This window comes from Myxocyprinus asiaticus, chromosome 49 (assembly GCF_019703515.2).
Source record: "Myxocyprinus asiaticus isolate MX2 ecotype Aquarium Trade chromosome 49, UBuf_Myxa_2, whole genome shotgun sequence".
NCBI classification, from domain to species: Eukaryota; Metazoa; Chordata; class Actinopteri; order Cypriniformes; family Catostomidae; genus Myxocyprinus; species Myxocyprinus asiaticus.
In genome coordinates, this window is record NC_059392.1 from 4,853,844 (window position 1) to 4,870,884 (window position 17,041).

Sequence of the window (17,041 nt, forward strand, 5' to 3'; positions counted from 1 at the left end):
GTTGTACTTCCTTCGCCAGCTGAGGAAATTCAACCTGCCACAGGCGCTGCTGATACAGTTTTACTCAGCAGTCATTGAGTCTGTCCTCTGCACTTCAATAACTGTCTGGTTTGGTCCAGCTATGAAATCAGACATCAGAAGACTACAAAAAGACAGTTCGGACTGCTGAGAACTATACACTTCCAGAGTGAGGAAAAAGGCTGGAAAAATCACTCTGGACCCCACTCACCCTGCCCATTACCTTTTTGAACTGTTGCCTTCTGGCCAACGCTTCAGAGCTCTGAGCACCAGAACCGTCAGGCACAAGAACAGTTTTTTCCCTCAGGCTACCCATCTCATGAACAGTTAAATTGCCCCACTGAGCAATAACTATGTGCAATACACAGTTTAGTCTTTCTTATATTTATCCAACACATCCAACCCCTTCTGCCATTTCATTCCTCTGAGAAAAAAAAAACAAAAAACATTTGCACTGTACATAACAGATTTGTATTTGGACTGTACATAACAGACTGTATTAGATTTGCACTACCCATGTGTATGTGTGTATGTATGTACAGGTATGTGTGTGTCTGTACGTATGTGTATAATTATTTTTTATTTTTTATTTTTTATTATTATCTATGTCTTGCTGCTGTTTTTGTATTGTTTTTGTATTGTTGTACACTGGAAGCTCCTGTCACCAAGACAAATTCCTTGTATGTGTAAGCATACTTGGCAATAAAGCTGATTCTGATTCTGATTCTACATGTGACTTCATTTAAAGATTCATTCATCAGCAACTGTCAGTCAATCAGTCTATTACTGTTCTGCGTTCAATTCAATGATTACACTGTTTTCTGCTATTTAGTTACATTTAACTCTCTTTTAAACATCAAGTTGAAAAAATATTTTACTGTATAAGGCACATGTGTAGATATTTTTTACAGTATTGTTAGGTGCTGTAACTGGTCATCACCACTTCTTTTTATGATTTTCACAATATTTAATCATCTTTTTGCTTTTTTGCAGTACAATTTAATAGTTCTGCGGTGTGACGTTTTATAAAAAGTTTTAAAATAATGAATGTTATATGTAGTCTCGCAATAAAAATAAATAGGTCATAAAATAATAATTTATATAAAGGGAAAAGTGGTTTAAAATAGTATAGGAGCATGTCATATGACCATTTACAGTGTGAGTTGATGCTGCAGTGAAGTTTATTTTAATGCTGCATTATTTAGCTACTGAAAACCAATTAAAAAAAAAATCGATTTACCTTCTAAGGTGCTGTTAGAGAGTTTATAATAAATTAAGGGTATATTAATGTTTAATTATCTTTTTTTAAATTCTTGAATGATGCGAAATCTATTCTTAAATTGGAATACAGAATTTATTATTTTTTATATATACTGTATATTTTTCTGAAACCTTATATGCAGAAAACATTTATAGCTCATAAGCATGATTCTGTCTGCTCTTGTAGAAATATAGCTTCATTGACTAATCCCAAATTAACTAAGTTGATAATATTGTAAGTTAAATTACATTTTTAAAATGTTATAGGACTCATTTTTATACATTTATTTACATTTACATTTATTCATTTGGCAGACGCTTTTATCCAAAGCGACTTACAAAAGAGGAAAACAAAAGTGAATGAAAAAGTGCCATACTACAAAGTTTCACTAGCATCAGAATAGTATTCAAAACAGATAAAAAGTGCAACAAGATTTGTTTTTATTAATGACTGGTTAAGTGCTCATGGAAAAGATGTGTTTTTAGTCATTTTTTGAAGACAGAGAGTCAGTCAGCTTCATGGATGGAGTTGGGAAGGTCATTCCACCATCGTGGTATGATGAAGCTGAAAGTCCAGGAAAGTGTTTTGGTGCCTCTTTGTGTTGGTACAACAAAGCGAAGTTCGTTAGCCAATCGCAGGCTTCTAGTGGGCGCGTAGCTCTGCATAAATTATTTTAGGTATGCTGGAGCAGACCCAGTGACTGTTCTGTATGCCAACATCAGAGCCTTGAATTTGATATGTGCATCAACCGGCAGCCAGTGGAGAGAGACAAGGAGTGGTAGTCTCGGTTCTTTCCGTGCCAAGTGACATGCGCTCTCTTTGGTTCATTAAAGACCAGACGTGCTGCTGCATTCTGGATCATTTGCAGGGGTCTAATTGCACACGCAGGGAGGCCTGCAATGAGAGCATTACAGCAGTCCAGTCTAGTTATGACTAGTGACTGGACAAGCAGTTGTGTGGCATGTTCAGAGAGGAAGGGTCTTATCTTCCTGATATTGTAGAGTGTAAATCTACATGATCTTGCGGTCTTTGAGATGTGGTCTGTGAAATTTAGTCTGTTGTCGATGGTTAGCCCTAGATTTCTGACCCTTTTGGAAGGCGTTACTGTAGTTGCACCCAGCTGCACAGTGATGTTGTGTTCAACAGCAGGGTTGGCTAGAAAGACAAGGAGTTCAGTCTTGGCTGGGTTGCATTGCAGGTGGTGTTCCTTCATCCAGGCCGAGATGTCTGCCAGGCAGGCTGAAATTCGATCAGTGTGGTGTCGTTGGGCTGGAAAGACAAGTAGAGTTGCGTGTCAACAGCGTAGCAATGGTAAGAGAAACCATGTGCCTGAATGATGGGTCCCAGTGATGTTGTGTATATAGAGAAGAGAATTGGCCCAAGCACTGATCCCTGAGGTACCCCAGTAAGTAGCTGATGTGGCTTGGATACCTCATCTCTCCAGGCTACCTTGAAGGACCTACCTGAGAGATAGGAATTAAACCAGTCAAGCACAGTTCCTGTGATGCCCAGCGAAGAGAGGGTGGAGAGTAAGATCTGATGGTTGACTGTGTCAAAGGTTGCAGAAAGGTCCAGCAGAATCAGGACGGATGATCTTGATTCAGCTTTCGCCTGTCTCAGCGACTCAGTGACAGACAGCAGGGCAGTCTCGGTGGAGTGTCCACTTTTGAAGCCTGACTGATTGTCATCCAGCAGCTTGTTCTGTGAGAGATAGGCAGAGATTTTGTTGAAAACTGCCCTGTCAAGTGTTTTTGCCATGAATTCTATTTGTGTGGGGTTATGTGCGGGTTTCTTCAGCAGTGGGGTAACTCGAGCCTGCTTAAATGTAGTGGGAAAAGTGCCTATAAGTAGAGATGTGTTAATTAGGTGTGTGAGTGCAGGTAGGATGCACGGAGAGATGGCCTGGAGAAGGTGGGAAGTAATGGGGTCAAGGGAACAGGTGGTGGGGTGGTTGGAGAGGAGGAGTTTAGAGACCTCAGTGTCAGTCAGAGGAGAGAACATAGAGACAGAAAAGTTGCATACAGGGGACAGGTGTTTGGCAGGGTGTGGTGCTGAGAATGTATTGCTGATGGTTGTAACCTTATTAGTAAAAAATGTGGCGAAGACATCTGCTGTCAGTGATGTGTCAGGTGGTGGAGGGGGAGGGCAGAGAAGTGTGTAGAATGTTCTAAACAAGCTGCGCGTGTCTGTGGTGCTGTTGATCTTGTTCTGGTAATAGGAGGTTTTTGCAGATTTAACGTTATCTGAAAAAGTTGCAAGCAGAGACTGATATTTACCTAGATCTGCTGGATCTTTAGATTTCTGCCATCTCCTCTCAGCTGCCCTGAGGTCAGTTTGATGTTCACGAAGGACATCAGACAGCCAGGGGCTGGGTGGTGTAGTATGTGCTGGCCTAGAGGAGATAGGACAGATGTTGTCTAGACAGGTTGTTAAAGTAGAGCTTAGTGTGTTTGTGGCAGTGTTTACATCCAGGGTGGAAAATAAGTTTTGTATGGGAAGAGAGGTAGATACAGCAGTGCAAAAGCGTGAGGGTGAAAGAGAACGGAGGTTACGGCGAAAGGAAACCAAAGGTGGAGTATGTTTTAATGTAGATGGGAGAGTCATGTTGAATTGAACAAAGTAGTGATCAGAGACATGTAGAGGAGTAACAAGAATATTTGAGTTGGTACAGTTACGTGTAAAAATGAGGTCCAGCTGGTTGCCTGATCTGTGAGTTGCTGTGGTGTGTAGTCTTTCCAAGTCAAATGAGGCCAGAAGAGTATTCAGTTCAGTGGCCTGGGGCTTGTCTTGGTGTATGTTGAACACCACAAGTGGCCTACCATCCTCCGGCAAGGAGGACAGCAGGACATCCAACTCCTCAAGAAAGTTTGTCAGCTGACCTGGAGGGCGATAGATGACAACAACATGTATTTTTGTGGGTTGCATTGTAGTAATAGCATGGAATTCAAGACTAGTATTGTTACATAGTGAAGAGTGTGGTGAAAAAATCCAATTGTTATGAATGAGCAAACCTGTTCCCCCACCCCTACCGGTGTGTTGAGGGGTGTGAGAGAAGGAGAAGTTGTTGGAGAGAGCAGCAGGCATTGCTGTATCCTCTGGACGTATCTATGTTTCTGTCAGTGCCAGGATACTGTACTCAATTAAATAAATACGTTACAAATTGAATCACTCACTATATAGCTTAAAAAAGTCTTGAAAACCCCCGTTTGGCCGCTAGAGGGCAGATGTGAAGTAAAAAATACAATACGAGCACGTGAAACAGCAGTCTGTGAGCCTTCAGAGCGATTTGCCCACGAAAAGTCATCGTCTCACACATGAGCACCGTGATTTTGTAGACGCCGTGTCAGCTGTCAAGTAAAAAATAAAAACCTCAACTTTTAAAACACGTGTTGAGACACCTGTATTCTGTTATATTCATTGCGCTGCGTATTGTTTTTGTTGTTTTGTTTTTTAGCACAAGAACGCATTCGGTCTGAATGGTAAAGAAAGAAATAGATAAATACATTTTATTTTGTGCCATTTCACTGTTATTTCCCACATGCTGTGGAAAACCGTGTCAAAAGTGGTCAGCATTCCAATTTCATTCATGCATTGTGTATCTGCAATAAGTATCTAAAGTGTAAAATGTGGGATGGTTCAGCCAAAAAATAAAATTGTGTCATCTTTTACTCACCCATCACCCTTGTTGTTTCAAATTCACATGACTTTCTGTCTAATGTGGAATACAAAAGATGTTAGGCAGTATGTTAAGTCTCAGTCACCATTCACTTTCATTGCAAAGTTTTTTTCCATAAAATGAAAGTGAATGGTGACTAACATTCTGCCCAAAATCTTCTTTCGTGTTCACTCACATAAGTGACTAATCCTTTTAACATAACAAAGGCTGAATCGGTAAATGCATAGTTTTGTAAATACATAAACAGCTGAAGTGTGATTTACCAGACTTCAAACATTTAGCCAAATGCTGTATAAAGTTTGTCTTTTAGTTTGAGGTTTCTAAATCCCTCTTGAATTTCGATTTCTTGAATTTGATTTTATGCTCTTGGCAGCCAATAATTCATGGCACAGAACACATTGTGGTTTATTTTCATTGCAAGTGAACTTGTATTTAGATCGTATAGTCTTTTACCTTGCAAAGCTTAGTTTATGGTTTTCGATGATGAGGTAATGTCATGCAACCTGTCCATGTAGATATGTGCCTAATTTGGCTAGCTTCTACCATTTATGGCAAAATACCATATAGTTTGATTATCAACAACAAAAGAAACAATCAAAAGTGTAACCAAGCAATATTTGCTACCACACGTTTATTGATTTAGCACAGGTGTATTGCTGTCCTGGTTGGGTGGTTTGTAGGTAAAGGAGAACTTAAGATGGATGGATTTAGATAGATGTCACTCCATCAGGCGCTTGAAGGACTGGACCGTGGGGCAGACTGCACCCCAGTCCACGGGCTTACGATAGTCCCCCTTCTCCAGTAGGTACTGGCGCCCCCTGTAGTTTGGGTGCTCGTAGAAGATCCAGATCCCATCCAGCACCTTACAAGAGTGGACCTCGCGTGTACGGAAGCGGTCCACCAAGGATGGACAGTCCTCGGTTGTCTCGTACACCTGGCCAGCGAAATCTCCTTTGTCGTAGAGCTGGATTTTATACTCAGAACCGCTAACCTGGAGAGGGAGGGTGATTAGTCTAGAATGGAGCACACATAGACATCAAAGTAGAGGGTTGTTTCTTACATGCAGTACATTTTCAAGTATGTCTGTATATTGGATAAAATATGTAACTCGCAAAAAGATGGACATTTTCTTTTATCACAAAAATCCAGTGTTTCTCATCTACACTAATTGAAGCTATAGTTTAATATTTTCTAATACTTTTCTTACAAGGTTAGGCTGCAATGTAAAATGCTCATGAGATATGACACACCCCCAAGAGATGGAGTAATGTGAAGTATAGGGCTGTTTCTCAATGTGCATTCTTTTGTGTTCTTATGTTCTCGTAGGCTCGTCCAACGTCATAATCCACTGCCAAAGTTAAATTCCAATACTCAAGAACTTAAGAACAGAGAATGCATAAAATTACCAGGATGTGTTCTTGATCAGGCCAAATATCAAGGATGCATTAGATGGTGACTTGTGGGCAAGAACCGGGTACTATGGTGGCAGACGAAGGACATTTATCGTCGTGTTTAACCTCAAGAGTTTCCCGCTGTAAGCTCACGAAAGTCTGACGGCTTGTGAGATCGTTATGCTCCGTCAACATTTGTTGTTTTGTTGGGCATGATATTAATAAAATAGATGCTCGCAATAGATGCATTCTACGTCTTCCTGTCCTTTCAAATTCATTCTTCCAAGGTGGCTTGGCAAGACTGGTCTTCATAAGAATACAAGTCCGTTCTCTGCCTTCTTTGCATTGAGAAAAAGCCAAGGTCTCTGCAAAACAGAAATGGGCGTTTCCCAAACGGTGAGCATTTCCAAACCAGGATGGGCGTTGTTCAAATTTCCAATGAAAGGAAGGAATCTCTATGTAATATGCAAATCAAGTAAAGCGGTTGAAAAATGCCCAACGGGGTTTGAAAACATCCACCTATTAGGAAACTCCAGCTTCTGTTCTGCAGTGCAGAGACACCAGTCTCATAACGTCAGAGGGGAGAAGGAAATATCTGCAGGCAGAGCTCCAAAAATGGGCGGGAGCTCCAAACTGCCAGCAAAAATAAAAGGAGCCCCTAATCTAACCCTCTGCCTAACCCTAACCAAGAGTGGAAGTGACCCCCCTTTTGGAATTGGTGCAACCCTGTCCTCTTTTGGAAATTCCGCCACATTTGGAGATCTCCGGCCAGCAGCTCTACCTACTTGTCGGAGGGTGGGAGCTGTTGCTCTAGCGTCCCATGTGCCTCCTGGTGGATACTGTCAGAATCGAAGAAATGTTTTTAAATAAGAAGGCTGCCTGACAGACACTGCATGATTTCACGTGAAAGCTCATGTAAAATGCACATTTTCAAAGGCCGTCTCTGTAGGGTGATTTTTAAATGATTTCACCACTTTAAGCACTAACTTGGGAATATTGTTTTAATTGGTAATCAATCTGTAGTTTCTCCTGTGTCCTTTATATAACTTTCCATCCTGATAGTTGAAGGGATATTATCATCATCCTCCAGTAAGAGACAACTTTCTTGGTTGGAAAACAACAGCACAAACATCTGTAAGTATTAGCAGTGGATTTTATGAAATCTTACTCTAAAAAATTCCACTTCCACATCAATGCTAACACTGAGCAATGACTAACTTTAGCTCTTTTTTTCATCCTGTAAGGCAAACTGTCAATTTTCCTGCCATTGTGTTAATTATCAAGTATCTTTAATTGATAACGTTTAAGTGCCTGAACTTGATCAGAGTATATAACACAAGCATATTCATTTTTTAAAAGTTTAAGATTTCAAAAGGTGCTGCATTACAGGAATGACTCTACTTGTGAAAATACAATGTGAATATACAACATGCATGACTTACAAAGTGGATCATCTTGCAGGAGCAAAGGCGATCATTGAGACCCATCCAGCGTTGGTAATCCGGATACTCGCCCCGGGTCAGAACATACTGGTAGCCCATGAAGTTAGGCCTCTCGTACACCACCCAGGCCCCGCTTTCCACACGGATGGAGTTACACCGGTTCAGGTAGGCGTGAAAGTCCGAGCAGTTGCTTTCGCACTCGTACCGTTGGCCCTGGAAGTTCTTGTCCTCGTAGAAAATTATCTGAACGAATGAGACTTTATTCCAGTCACGAATTTGCTTATTTGATTAGTGACCTACAAATAGTACTAAAACTCATTTTATGTCATGTCTTCGTTTAAAACATAGCCAAATCTTGAAGCTTTGTTTATTTTCAGGTTTAAATTTCCCATTTATATATTAATGGACAAATATCTTCCAATTAATTGTCCAGGCCTGATATATCGATCTGTCACTAATTACTGTCGTCACAAATGGAAGTCAATAAATGATCAATAATGGGATCAGAGTGTCCTCATCACCTTCGTACTCACCCTGCCCATTCTGCAGAGGTTCGGCTGGTAGCGGTATCTGTGGAGGGGGTACCGTGATGGAGCTGTGCTGGTTCAGGCCTGTCCCACACCGGCTTTTATAGCCACATAATCTCTCTGTATAGAAGACATTCGCTTTGTCATGAAAACCAGATCCAAAAATTGAGTCAGTGCTTTCTAGAAAAAGACAGGTGGGATTACGGGGTATAGAGACAGCACTGTGAGTGGTGGTCTGTTTGTGTGTGTACATTTTGTTCTGTGCTGAGAACAAAATTATCCCCAAAAGTGAGCTAAATCTTTTCTATATATATATATATATATATATATATACTGTATATATAGTGTTTGTGTGTGGTTGTTCTTGTATTTGGATTTTTAGTATAGAGATGTGTATAGACTGTGCACAAAATACTGAACTTACAGACAACACACTATATTATCATGAACTACACGCACAAATGTGTGTATACACTTCTAAAATTACAGATGCACACACAAATACACATACACACAAAAATGCCATTGTTGCAATCCAAGATCTGTCAAATGTAATATGCCCAATAACTAAAATAAATTATGACAACATTTTCATTTTTGGGCGAATTGTTACTTTAAGGACAGATTCTGTCCAAAATTGGATACTTAGATCAGTAAGAATTGCTGCACAAAGAGGAGTAAAACATTTATGTGTGACTAGCATGTTCATAAATAACCACTAGATAGCAGCATTCATCTCTTCTCCCCTCTAATTTTACATTCCCTGAATGCTGCTGTATTAACAAACTGTTCAGGACATTTCTCATGGGCTGCATTCCAATGTGCATACTTATTTTGGGCCTTTTTTTATTATTTATAGTGCATTAGTATAGAGACATGCTACAATGTCATAGTATTGCATCTTGATAACACAAACCCCTCTGTCTCATACGGATTGTGTTTACATGCAAGCGTTAGCATCTAGCTAAATTTATTACCACTTGAAGTAGTAATGTGAACCACAGACCTTATTTTACCCACAAATCCAAAACTGGCATTATTAAAACCTATTGGAAATTCCCAAGGGGAACTGCTAGTAAAAATGGTAATCATCTTCCGGCGTTTAGCAATACAATCTGATCAGCTCCATGGGCTGAAGATGAGATTAGCCCAAAAAGCATGCACGAATGCATATTTAGAAAATCCAATAGTAGACATAGACCATCCGAGCAACTTTGGCGTACTAATCCTAATGCTGAAAGTACTACCAGAACTCTACCGTTATATTTAGTTTACTACAGTATCTCCTCTACTTGGTGAGTCCTTTACTATTTGTAATGTCTGCCAAGGATTGTGCAACATATTGTGTTTTAGTTTACTTTTGTGCACACCATTATCTCTGTATGAGACCTGAATACATTTACTGTGATTTGTCATCTTTGTTCTGTTACAGTCTGGCCCACGTTTAACTGGGACATCTGTGTTGTGTGCTAGTTTTCAGGCACGGTGATCTGAATAATGAAACATCTTTGCACAGTTTTGTTTCTTTTTGATCTTAACATAAATAGCTCATTTGGAAATAATAATAGCTTTATTAGCACCTGTCATACAGTGTAGAAGCCAAATCACTCAGCAGGCAAGTGTTTCTTCAGTTATGAGAGATAACATCAAAATCGTATCATGTATGACACCCGATTATGTACTACATAAGAAACTAAAGAGCCAACTAACAAGAAACACTTTAAGAGAGGATATCATCCATACTTTAGAGATATAGATTTATTCAGAATCAATACAACTTTAAATTCTTTGTTGCGTCAGGAAGAACCCCATTTATTTACAGTACAACAACCGTCAGAGGTAGAATATAATGGGTACATAAATCAATCAATTTAATCGTTTAATATATGTAAATCACAGATGCTGTATTTCTTTTTCTGTTGTTTAGAAGTATTGTCATTTCAAGTTTTCTGAATAAACCTGCATGATTTTAGATTGGAAGACACAGTATTCGCACTATAAATAAAGTGTAAACTTTGCATCTGTAAAGCGAAGCAATGTAACTTTTAAAGGCAATGTAATGAATGCAGAGGTTATTTATGTGTTAAATAACCATTTTTTTTTTTTTTTTACAACATTTGCAGTGATAGGCTGATGACTTTTACTGTTACCTTTTTTGTAAATGTCAGTGCAGGCAATATCGTGACAACGGTACAATGGTGTTGCTCTAAATCTTTTGTTTTGGTTCACGCTAGATTTTCTTGAAGAACAAGGACTAGATACTCTCTCTGTGTTCACTGGAGTGTAAAATTAGATTTCCAGAAGCATTTGTTAGACTGAATAAGGCATCTATCTATATGCTGTACTGAGTGTGAAATTCTTGGCTGCAACTACTGTGATCGCTTCTTTTCAGTGAGACTTTAGGCCAATTCATGTTTAAACTGAACACGTTTTTACAAAACAATACTTATCAAGGTTTTTAATAATATAATATGCTAATGATCAGGAATAATGTTGCAGTAGAGTGTACGCAGAAAGCATTACGCTCTAAAGTCACAAACATGAAACGTGAAACACTGCAACACGTTTATACTCTCAACCCATTTTCAAAAGCATTAAAGTTGAAGTAAAATAAATCAATTACAAAATAATTTTAGTTGATTTTTCTAAAAGTTGTTTTATATGTAGTGAGTTCTTAACAATCATTAGAGCAATTTGAGTTTTGCTTTAAAATGCTTAATTGATGATGTGTTGCTAATTATTCCTAGGACTTGGCAAAAGTTCTGTGATGTCACTTAATTGGTGTCGTTCACTTTTCGTTACCATGACTGTTGACACTTAAACACTGCATCAGCTTTGCCACTACTAAACTGTGATTGTAGCATTGTGAGGTCATAGTTGGGATGTGGTAGTATTGTGATGTCACAGTTGTGATGTAGTTGCATTGTGACATCACTGAGCAAAGGTGGGTATGCTGCGGGACCGCTTCATGACCAGACGGACTTCCACGTTAGGGAGACTGTCCTGTTTTGTCTGGCCACAGCCCTCATCTGCTACGGCCATGTGAAGGTTGAAACGCAGAGAAACAGATTTCTTCCTCAACTTTGGATTTCCTTGAAAGAACGACCCTTCCCATTGCCTGATCACCTTGTCAATCTTTTCTGTCCTGTAGCACAAAACAGAAAAGCATTACATACAAAAAATATGTCTGCGAAAGATTACACCAAGTTTACAAAGGAGTTTACAACATATAATGATGCCAGTTTAAAAATTAAAAAGTGACACCATAATTGTTATTGCCTTCACAACCACATGCAAGACGAAACACGTCAAGATCTTTGTTTTGAATTTGTAAAATGCATATGACTTGGTTTTCCGGGGCAGCAAAGCACAATATGATCTCCGTAAGGCTAGCAACCCTGCTGAAAAAAAAAAAAGAAAAAAACGTGCTAAAACCAGCCAAAACCGATTGGCTGGTCTTAGCTGGTCTGTCAGGCTGGTCAGTTGGCTAGTTTTAGAAGGGTTTTAGAAGGGGTTTTAGAAGCTTTTCAGCTGGTCAGGCTGGGAGGCCAGCCAAGCCAGTTTGGCCAGGCTAAGAGACAGACCTAAACCAGCTAAGACCAGCCTAATCTGATTGATCAGGTTGTTTAGTTGGCTGTTTTGGGTGCTTTTCAGCTGAGCACCAGCTTGGCCAGGCTGGGAGGCAATCTAAAACCAGCTAAGACCACCTTAAACCAGCTAAAACCATCCTAAGCTGATAGGTCAGGCTAGTTAGCTGTCTGGTTTTAGAGGTGCTTTTCAGATGGTCAGCTGAGCACCAGCTTTGCCAGGCTGGGAGACTAGCGTAAACCAACTAAAACCACCATGAACCAACTAAGACCAGCCTAAGCTGATTGGCCAGGCTGGTTAGTTGGCTGGTTTAAGAAGGGTTTTGGGTGCTTTTCAACTGGTCAGTTGATCACCATATTGGGCATGCTGGTAAACTATATTAAACTATTGAAGACCAGCCAACCAGGGAAGGGAAATAAGTGAATGTAAACTCACTCCACACTTCCATGACCCTCTGCACTTTCTCTCAGTACATTTCCCTCTAGAATCTCCTGCGTCTTCACAGTACAGATCTCCCCATCTTTGTTCCTGATTGGTTCTGTGTAAAAACACCAAACAAACAAAGAGACAACATCATAAGACCTGAGCATTTGCTGTCTCACAGTTAACTATTGTGAGAATGAGTCTGGAAGTCTGAAACAAGATGCATTTCAGTGCCAGTTTTATGTCCAACAATGAAGTTGAGGATGAAGATGGTACTGCATGTTGGCCTGACCTGTCAAAATAACAAGACTCCTATATCGATGAAGGACTGGGCTACTTTTTGGAGTTCTCTCAGTGGAAACGGGCTGAGCGATTTCCTCGTCACATCCGTTGGGAAGTCCGTTCTGCCCTGGAGCAGGAACTGATGCTTTCCAAGGCTTTGGTTTGAGAGACTGGCCATCTGATGTCAGAAACCTGTATGTCAGAAGCAAACGAAGAATTCTTTTTCTACACAGGTTGGTTTAGGACCATACTCTTACTGTTTTGAACCCTAGAAACCCTAAACTTTCTGCTGATTGACTGCTCATCGGCACTTTGCCAATACCTCAAACTTTGTCAAGTTTCCAATGTACAACTTTGCAGAAAAGACAAAACAAACATCAGTTGTTTGGCACCATACAAGTTTGAGCATGTGTAAATGATTTTTATTGCTTAAACCTCAGTGAACCTAACCCTTACCTGCCCTCCTCGTGTTCCAAGAGTTTTCTGTAGGTGGTGATCTCTCTTTCCAGCCTCATCTTGGTGTTGAGTAACTGGCTGTGGTTCTGCCTCTGGACCTCCAGATCATCTTGGACTGTTTCCAACTCTGACTCCAGACTCCTCACAGACCTGGAGAGGTCCTTAAGCTGCACGGAGTACTGGAGCTGAGTGTGGTGTAGGGAGCTTTGGAGACTCTTCTCCTGATAGAATAGAATAGAATCAGATTTTTATGGCTGGTGGAATGGAATGGGGTCTAGATTGGGGTTAGTAACCAAAACATTCCCACAAGGGATGATCCATAAGCTGCCACCAATGCACTACTGAGTAAAGCACAGGGAACTCAAAGAGATTTTCCTTAAAGCAAGTGTACAATTTGCTTTGGCTAAAAGCGTTCGCTAAATGAAATAAGTGGCCGCAAATTTCACATGATGTCGCCATAGATGTCACCATGAGCTTATTACAGGGACAATCCCCCTGGAGCAACAAATTGATGTTCTTAAAATCATTTCCCAAATGTTACATTAGGGTTGTAGGAATATGAAAATGTCCGGTTTTCTTAAAGCGAGTAGAATGCTACTCAGTGTCTGACATAAGATTCCTGAAAATGCGAAACTTCTGAAAACGCAATTAGCCAACTTCACAACATATACATTTTTACTCTCTGACAACAAATGTCAAGAAATATAATTTAAAGGATGTACGAACAATATTGTACTATGAGTGTTTCCTAATACTGTGAGAAATGTTATTGAATAGTAATAACGTTATAAGGGTATTCTAGTAATGTTTGTTCCTTACCTTTACATATCATTATCCAAAGTTTTTTGAACATTCCCTGTTAGGTGGGCAGTGGCTGGGAGCATAGCTCAAGGGCATAATAGTTATGGATCATGCTTTCCAGATATTGAACCAGCAACCATCTGGTTAGTGACAGTATCCCTGGAGCAGCCTGAGCAATTCTTACTAGGACAGTCCCCCTGGAGCAATCTATCGTTTGGGCACCTTGCTCATAGGGCACCATTGTGATGGCTCATTGACCACCCCTACAGGAGACTGAACCAGCAACCCTCTGGTTGGTAACAGTTCCCTTGGAGGAACCTAAGCACTCATTGCGGGTACAATGCCCCCTGGAGGGTGTTTGGGTGTGCCTGTGGCTATATGTGTGGGAGTTTAGTACACACCATTGCATGCAGCGATTCGATCTCCACCTGTAGGCGGTGCCATTGCTTTCGGGCTTCTGTGAGTTCGGCTCGTGCCTCCTTCAGGGCCTCATCACCTGCCCTCACCTACACAAATCACACCACACACTGTGTATACATAAAGATACAAGAGAGTTGTGACCAATAACAGACAGACATCAAACTTTGAAGCGTTTCAAAACCTTCGGACGTCTGCATATTTGAAGCCGTTATAAAAGAGCCAGTAAGCACACTTTTGACAATACATCAGTTGTATTCTTTACTAATGTGCCAGATTGTTCGGTTGCTCTGCAGCCGAAACACAAAATCGTTAATAAATTAACTATTTATTGGACATTTGTGTTTTTTTATAATAGTGCTATTGCCACAGCTTTACATCATGCATTCATCGAACATTCCTCATCTGTCTAAAATCATTGTAACACACTGCCTTGAGTGGCTTATTGCTTTATTTTCCTGTCAATTACGTATTTCATGCTAAATTGGGATGTCAGTGAAATGCTGGTAATGCAACATAAAAAGAACGTTTATTTGAATATTGTGATATTATATTATATTATAGATATTATGGTCTAAGAATCAAGTCTGTCTACAATCTGATAAGAATGACTGCACTGTTAAAAAAAGAAAAAAATTACAGAATTATTTTCTAATGTTCTTTTTCCTAAAGCAACACGACTTGCAACGACCAAGACTTGCGAGACATTAGCAATGATTTTAGGTATCACAACTCAATCCGCTCAGATAGAATGTCTACACTAACAAAAAATTTACAATACATACCATTGTACAGGTACTACTATGGATTTGTGGACATGGTCCATGATAATACCATGATGTTTTGGACATGGTACCATGTAACACTATGTTTTTGGACACGTGTCATGGTAATACCATGATGTTCTGTACATAGTTCCATGGTAATACCATGGTTTTTTGGACACTTGTCATGGTAATACCATGCTTTTTTTGGACATGTGCCATAATACCATGTTTTTGGACATGTACCATGATAATACCATGATGTTCTGGACATAGTACCATGGTAAACCATGTTTTTTTTGGGACATGTGCCATGGTAATATCATGTTTGTTGGACATATGCCATGGTAATACCATGTGTTTTGACATGTACCATGATAATACCATAATGTTTTGGACAATTGGAAATGAATATGGTAATCATTCAGTATCATGCTTATACCATCAGATACCCACAGTGTACCACTGTATGGCCACAGTATTTTTTTAGTAAGGGCAAGCTGCAGTGTGCTGTTGTTTTCCATGGAGAATTACAAGATAGGTGGACCGTGTTTTTGTGCTAGGGCATAAATTCAGCTCTGACAAATAGCATGACAGATTATGATTGCCTACTGATGGAGACAGTAAAAGACAATGGTTATACTCAGTGGGGCAAACATCTGTCATTGTAATTTAAATATGAATAGTATTTTAAGCAGTCCATTCACACACACACACACACACACACACACACACACACACACACACACACACACACACACACACTAGGATTGCTCTGCAGTGCCCTGGCCAGTAGACCTGAGAGAGTGTTTGAAGGAGAGAGAGAAAGAGAATTGGATTCATACCTGTGGCGGAAATGCTGCCGTTGGGCTAGTTGCATAATTTCGGGGCCTTGTCTGTGGAGCTGGGCCAAAGCCTGGGGCTGGAATTGTCGGCGTGGTTGAGTCAAGTCTGCTATGAGCAGGGCTTGAGTAGTCGCACTGGGTGCTGGTCCAGGAGAGATCCATTCCTCTGCCATCCTCCCCTGCAGCAACCTGCTCTAGCACTCTATCACTCTCCTCCTCTGCCCATTGCTGGTGCTGATCCAGCTCTCTCTATCAGCACACAAGCAAAAGAGAGAGAGAGAGAAAGAGGCAGAGGAGATTTTAAAGACCGTTAAGAGAGTGTGTGATGCGTGAAGTAAAACAAATCGATGAGGATGTGTCAGCAAGAATTACAGAAACCAAAATATATATAAATATATCAAATACATCGTGCCATTTAGTGAGAGAGATAGAAAGAGAGAGGTGAATCCAAGGTCCAAATGTAACTTTTTGTGACACCTGTCAATAGCGAGCGAATTGTGAATATGTATTAGTCATATACTAACTGTCAATTTTATGAAAGGGGTAGTTTAACTAAAAATGAAAATTCTGTCAGTTTACTCGCTCTCATATCGTTCCAACCCCATATGTGGGGAAATGTGAGAACTTGTGTTGCTTTTAGGGATGTCATAAAATATTGATTATTGAGCAGCACGTTATTTTATCAATATATTTTTGAGGCATCGATATATTAAAATTAGCTGCCATTTAAATTAGAAGACCAATTTGCATACTTTCCAATACACTCAGTTGGCCTCTGTTTAACAGTCTGGCGTAATAGTGTTGGGAGGCCACAAGAGGGCGATATACTGTTTAATAAAGCACATACACACAAACACAGGACGAGCTGAAGCGGCACAGGAGATCATAGTTCAAAGTTAGGAAAGTTTTGTTACTTCTTCAAGAATGAACAAACTGACGTTGATGAGTTTGCAGGTATGAGTTGCGCTCCGTGGCACTTCAGAATGTTGACGCTGAGCGTTGGCGGTGTGTATGTACCTTTGTAGAAAATAAATAATAGTTTCTAATTTTAGAACGTGCCATGGCGTCTGCCAGACGCATCTGGTGTGTGATCCCTCTTTAATTTACCCTGCCGCTCACACATTACCAATTTGTGTTGAGAAATATATCT

At 40.1% G+C, this 17,041-nt stretch overlaps 3 protein-coding genes across 4 annotated transcripts in view; all 3 read right to left on the reverse strand.

The window, feature by feature from the left end:
• Positions 1 to 1,654: 1,654 nt before the first annotated feature.
• Positions 1,655 to 4,583, reverse strand: LOC127438059 (uncharacterized). The gene is made up of 3 exons (XM_051693344.1): positions 4,527 to 4,583; positions 2,743 to 2,974; positions 1,655 to 2,548 (listed from the first exon to the last, which is right to left on the reverse strand). The coding sequence occupies exons 1-3, from the start codon at positions 4,581 to 4,583 to the stop codon at positions 1,998 to 2,000; spliced, it is 840 nt and encodes a 279-aa protein (XP_051549304.1). The 3' UTR covers positions 1,655 to 1,997.
• Positions 4,584 to 5,569: 986 nt separating this feature from the next.
• On the reverse strand, positions 5,570 to 8,438 carry crygs1 (crystallin, gamma S1). Its single transcript, XM_051694282.1, has 3 exons — positions 8,322 to 8,438; positions 7,789 to 8,031; positions 5,570 to 5,946 (listed from the first exon to the last, which is right to left on the reverse strand). The coding sequence occupies exons 1-3, from the start codon at positions 8,328 to 8,330 to the stop codon at positions 5,674 to 5,676; spliced, it is 525 nt and encodes a 174-aa protein (XP_051550242.1). The 5' UTR covers positions 8,331 to 8,438; the 3' UTR covers positions 5,570 to 5,673.
• A 1,661-nt stretch (positions 8,439 to 10,099) lies between these two features.
• Positions 10,100 to 17,041, reverse strand: part of LOC127437985 (keratin, type I cytoskeletal 19-like) — a 31,780-nt gene continuing 24,838 nt past the window's right edge. For both annotated transcript variants that reach the window (XM_051693186.1, XM_051693185.1), the window contains 6 exons: positions 15,892 to 16,140; positions 14,267 to 14,371; positions 13,065 to 13,285; positions 12,619 to 12,800; positions 12,339 to 12,441; positions 10,100 to 11,460 (listed from right to left, as the gene is read on the reverse strand). In XM_051693186.1, the coding sequence (XP_051549146.1) occupies positions 11,247 to 11,460; positions 12,339 to 12,441; positions 12,619 to 12,800; positions 13,065 to 13,285; positions 14,267 to 14,371; positions 15,892 to 16,140 (1,074 nt within the window). In that variant the 3' untranslated portion in view covers positions 10,100 to 11,246. The remainder of the gene's footprint in view (positions 11,461 to 12,338; positions 12,442 to 12,618; positions 12,801 to 13,064; positions 13,286 to 14,266; positions 14,372 to 15,891; positions 16,141 to 17,041) is intronic.

Bases quoted from the DNA above. Each gene is read 5' to 3' on its own strand.
- LOC127438059 (XM_051693344.1), bottom strand. From the start codon at position 4,583: ATGACTTTTCGTGGGCAAATCGCTCTGAAGGCTCACAGACTGCTGTTT. The intron at 2,975-4,526 runs GTATTGTATTTT...TCACAGAACAAG, and splicing joins GACTGCTGTTTCACGTGCTC to CTGCTGGATGACAATCAGTC. The intron at 2,549-2,742 runs GTAGGTCCTTCA...TTGTCTTTCCAG, and splicing joins GTTTAATTCCTATCTCTCAG to CCCAACGACACCACACTGAT.
- crygs1 (XM_051694282.1), bottom strand. The intron at 5,947-7,788 runs GTAAGTCATGCA...CTCCCTCTCCAG, and splicing joins CCTGCAAGATGATCCACTTT to GTTAGCGGTTCTGAGTATAA.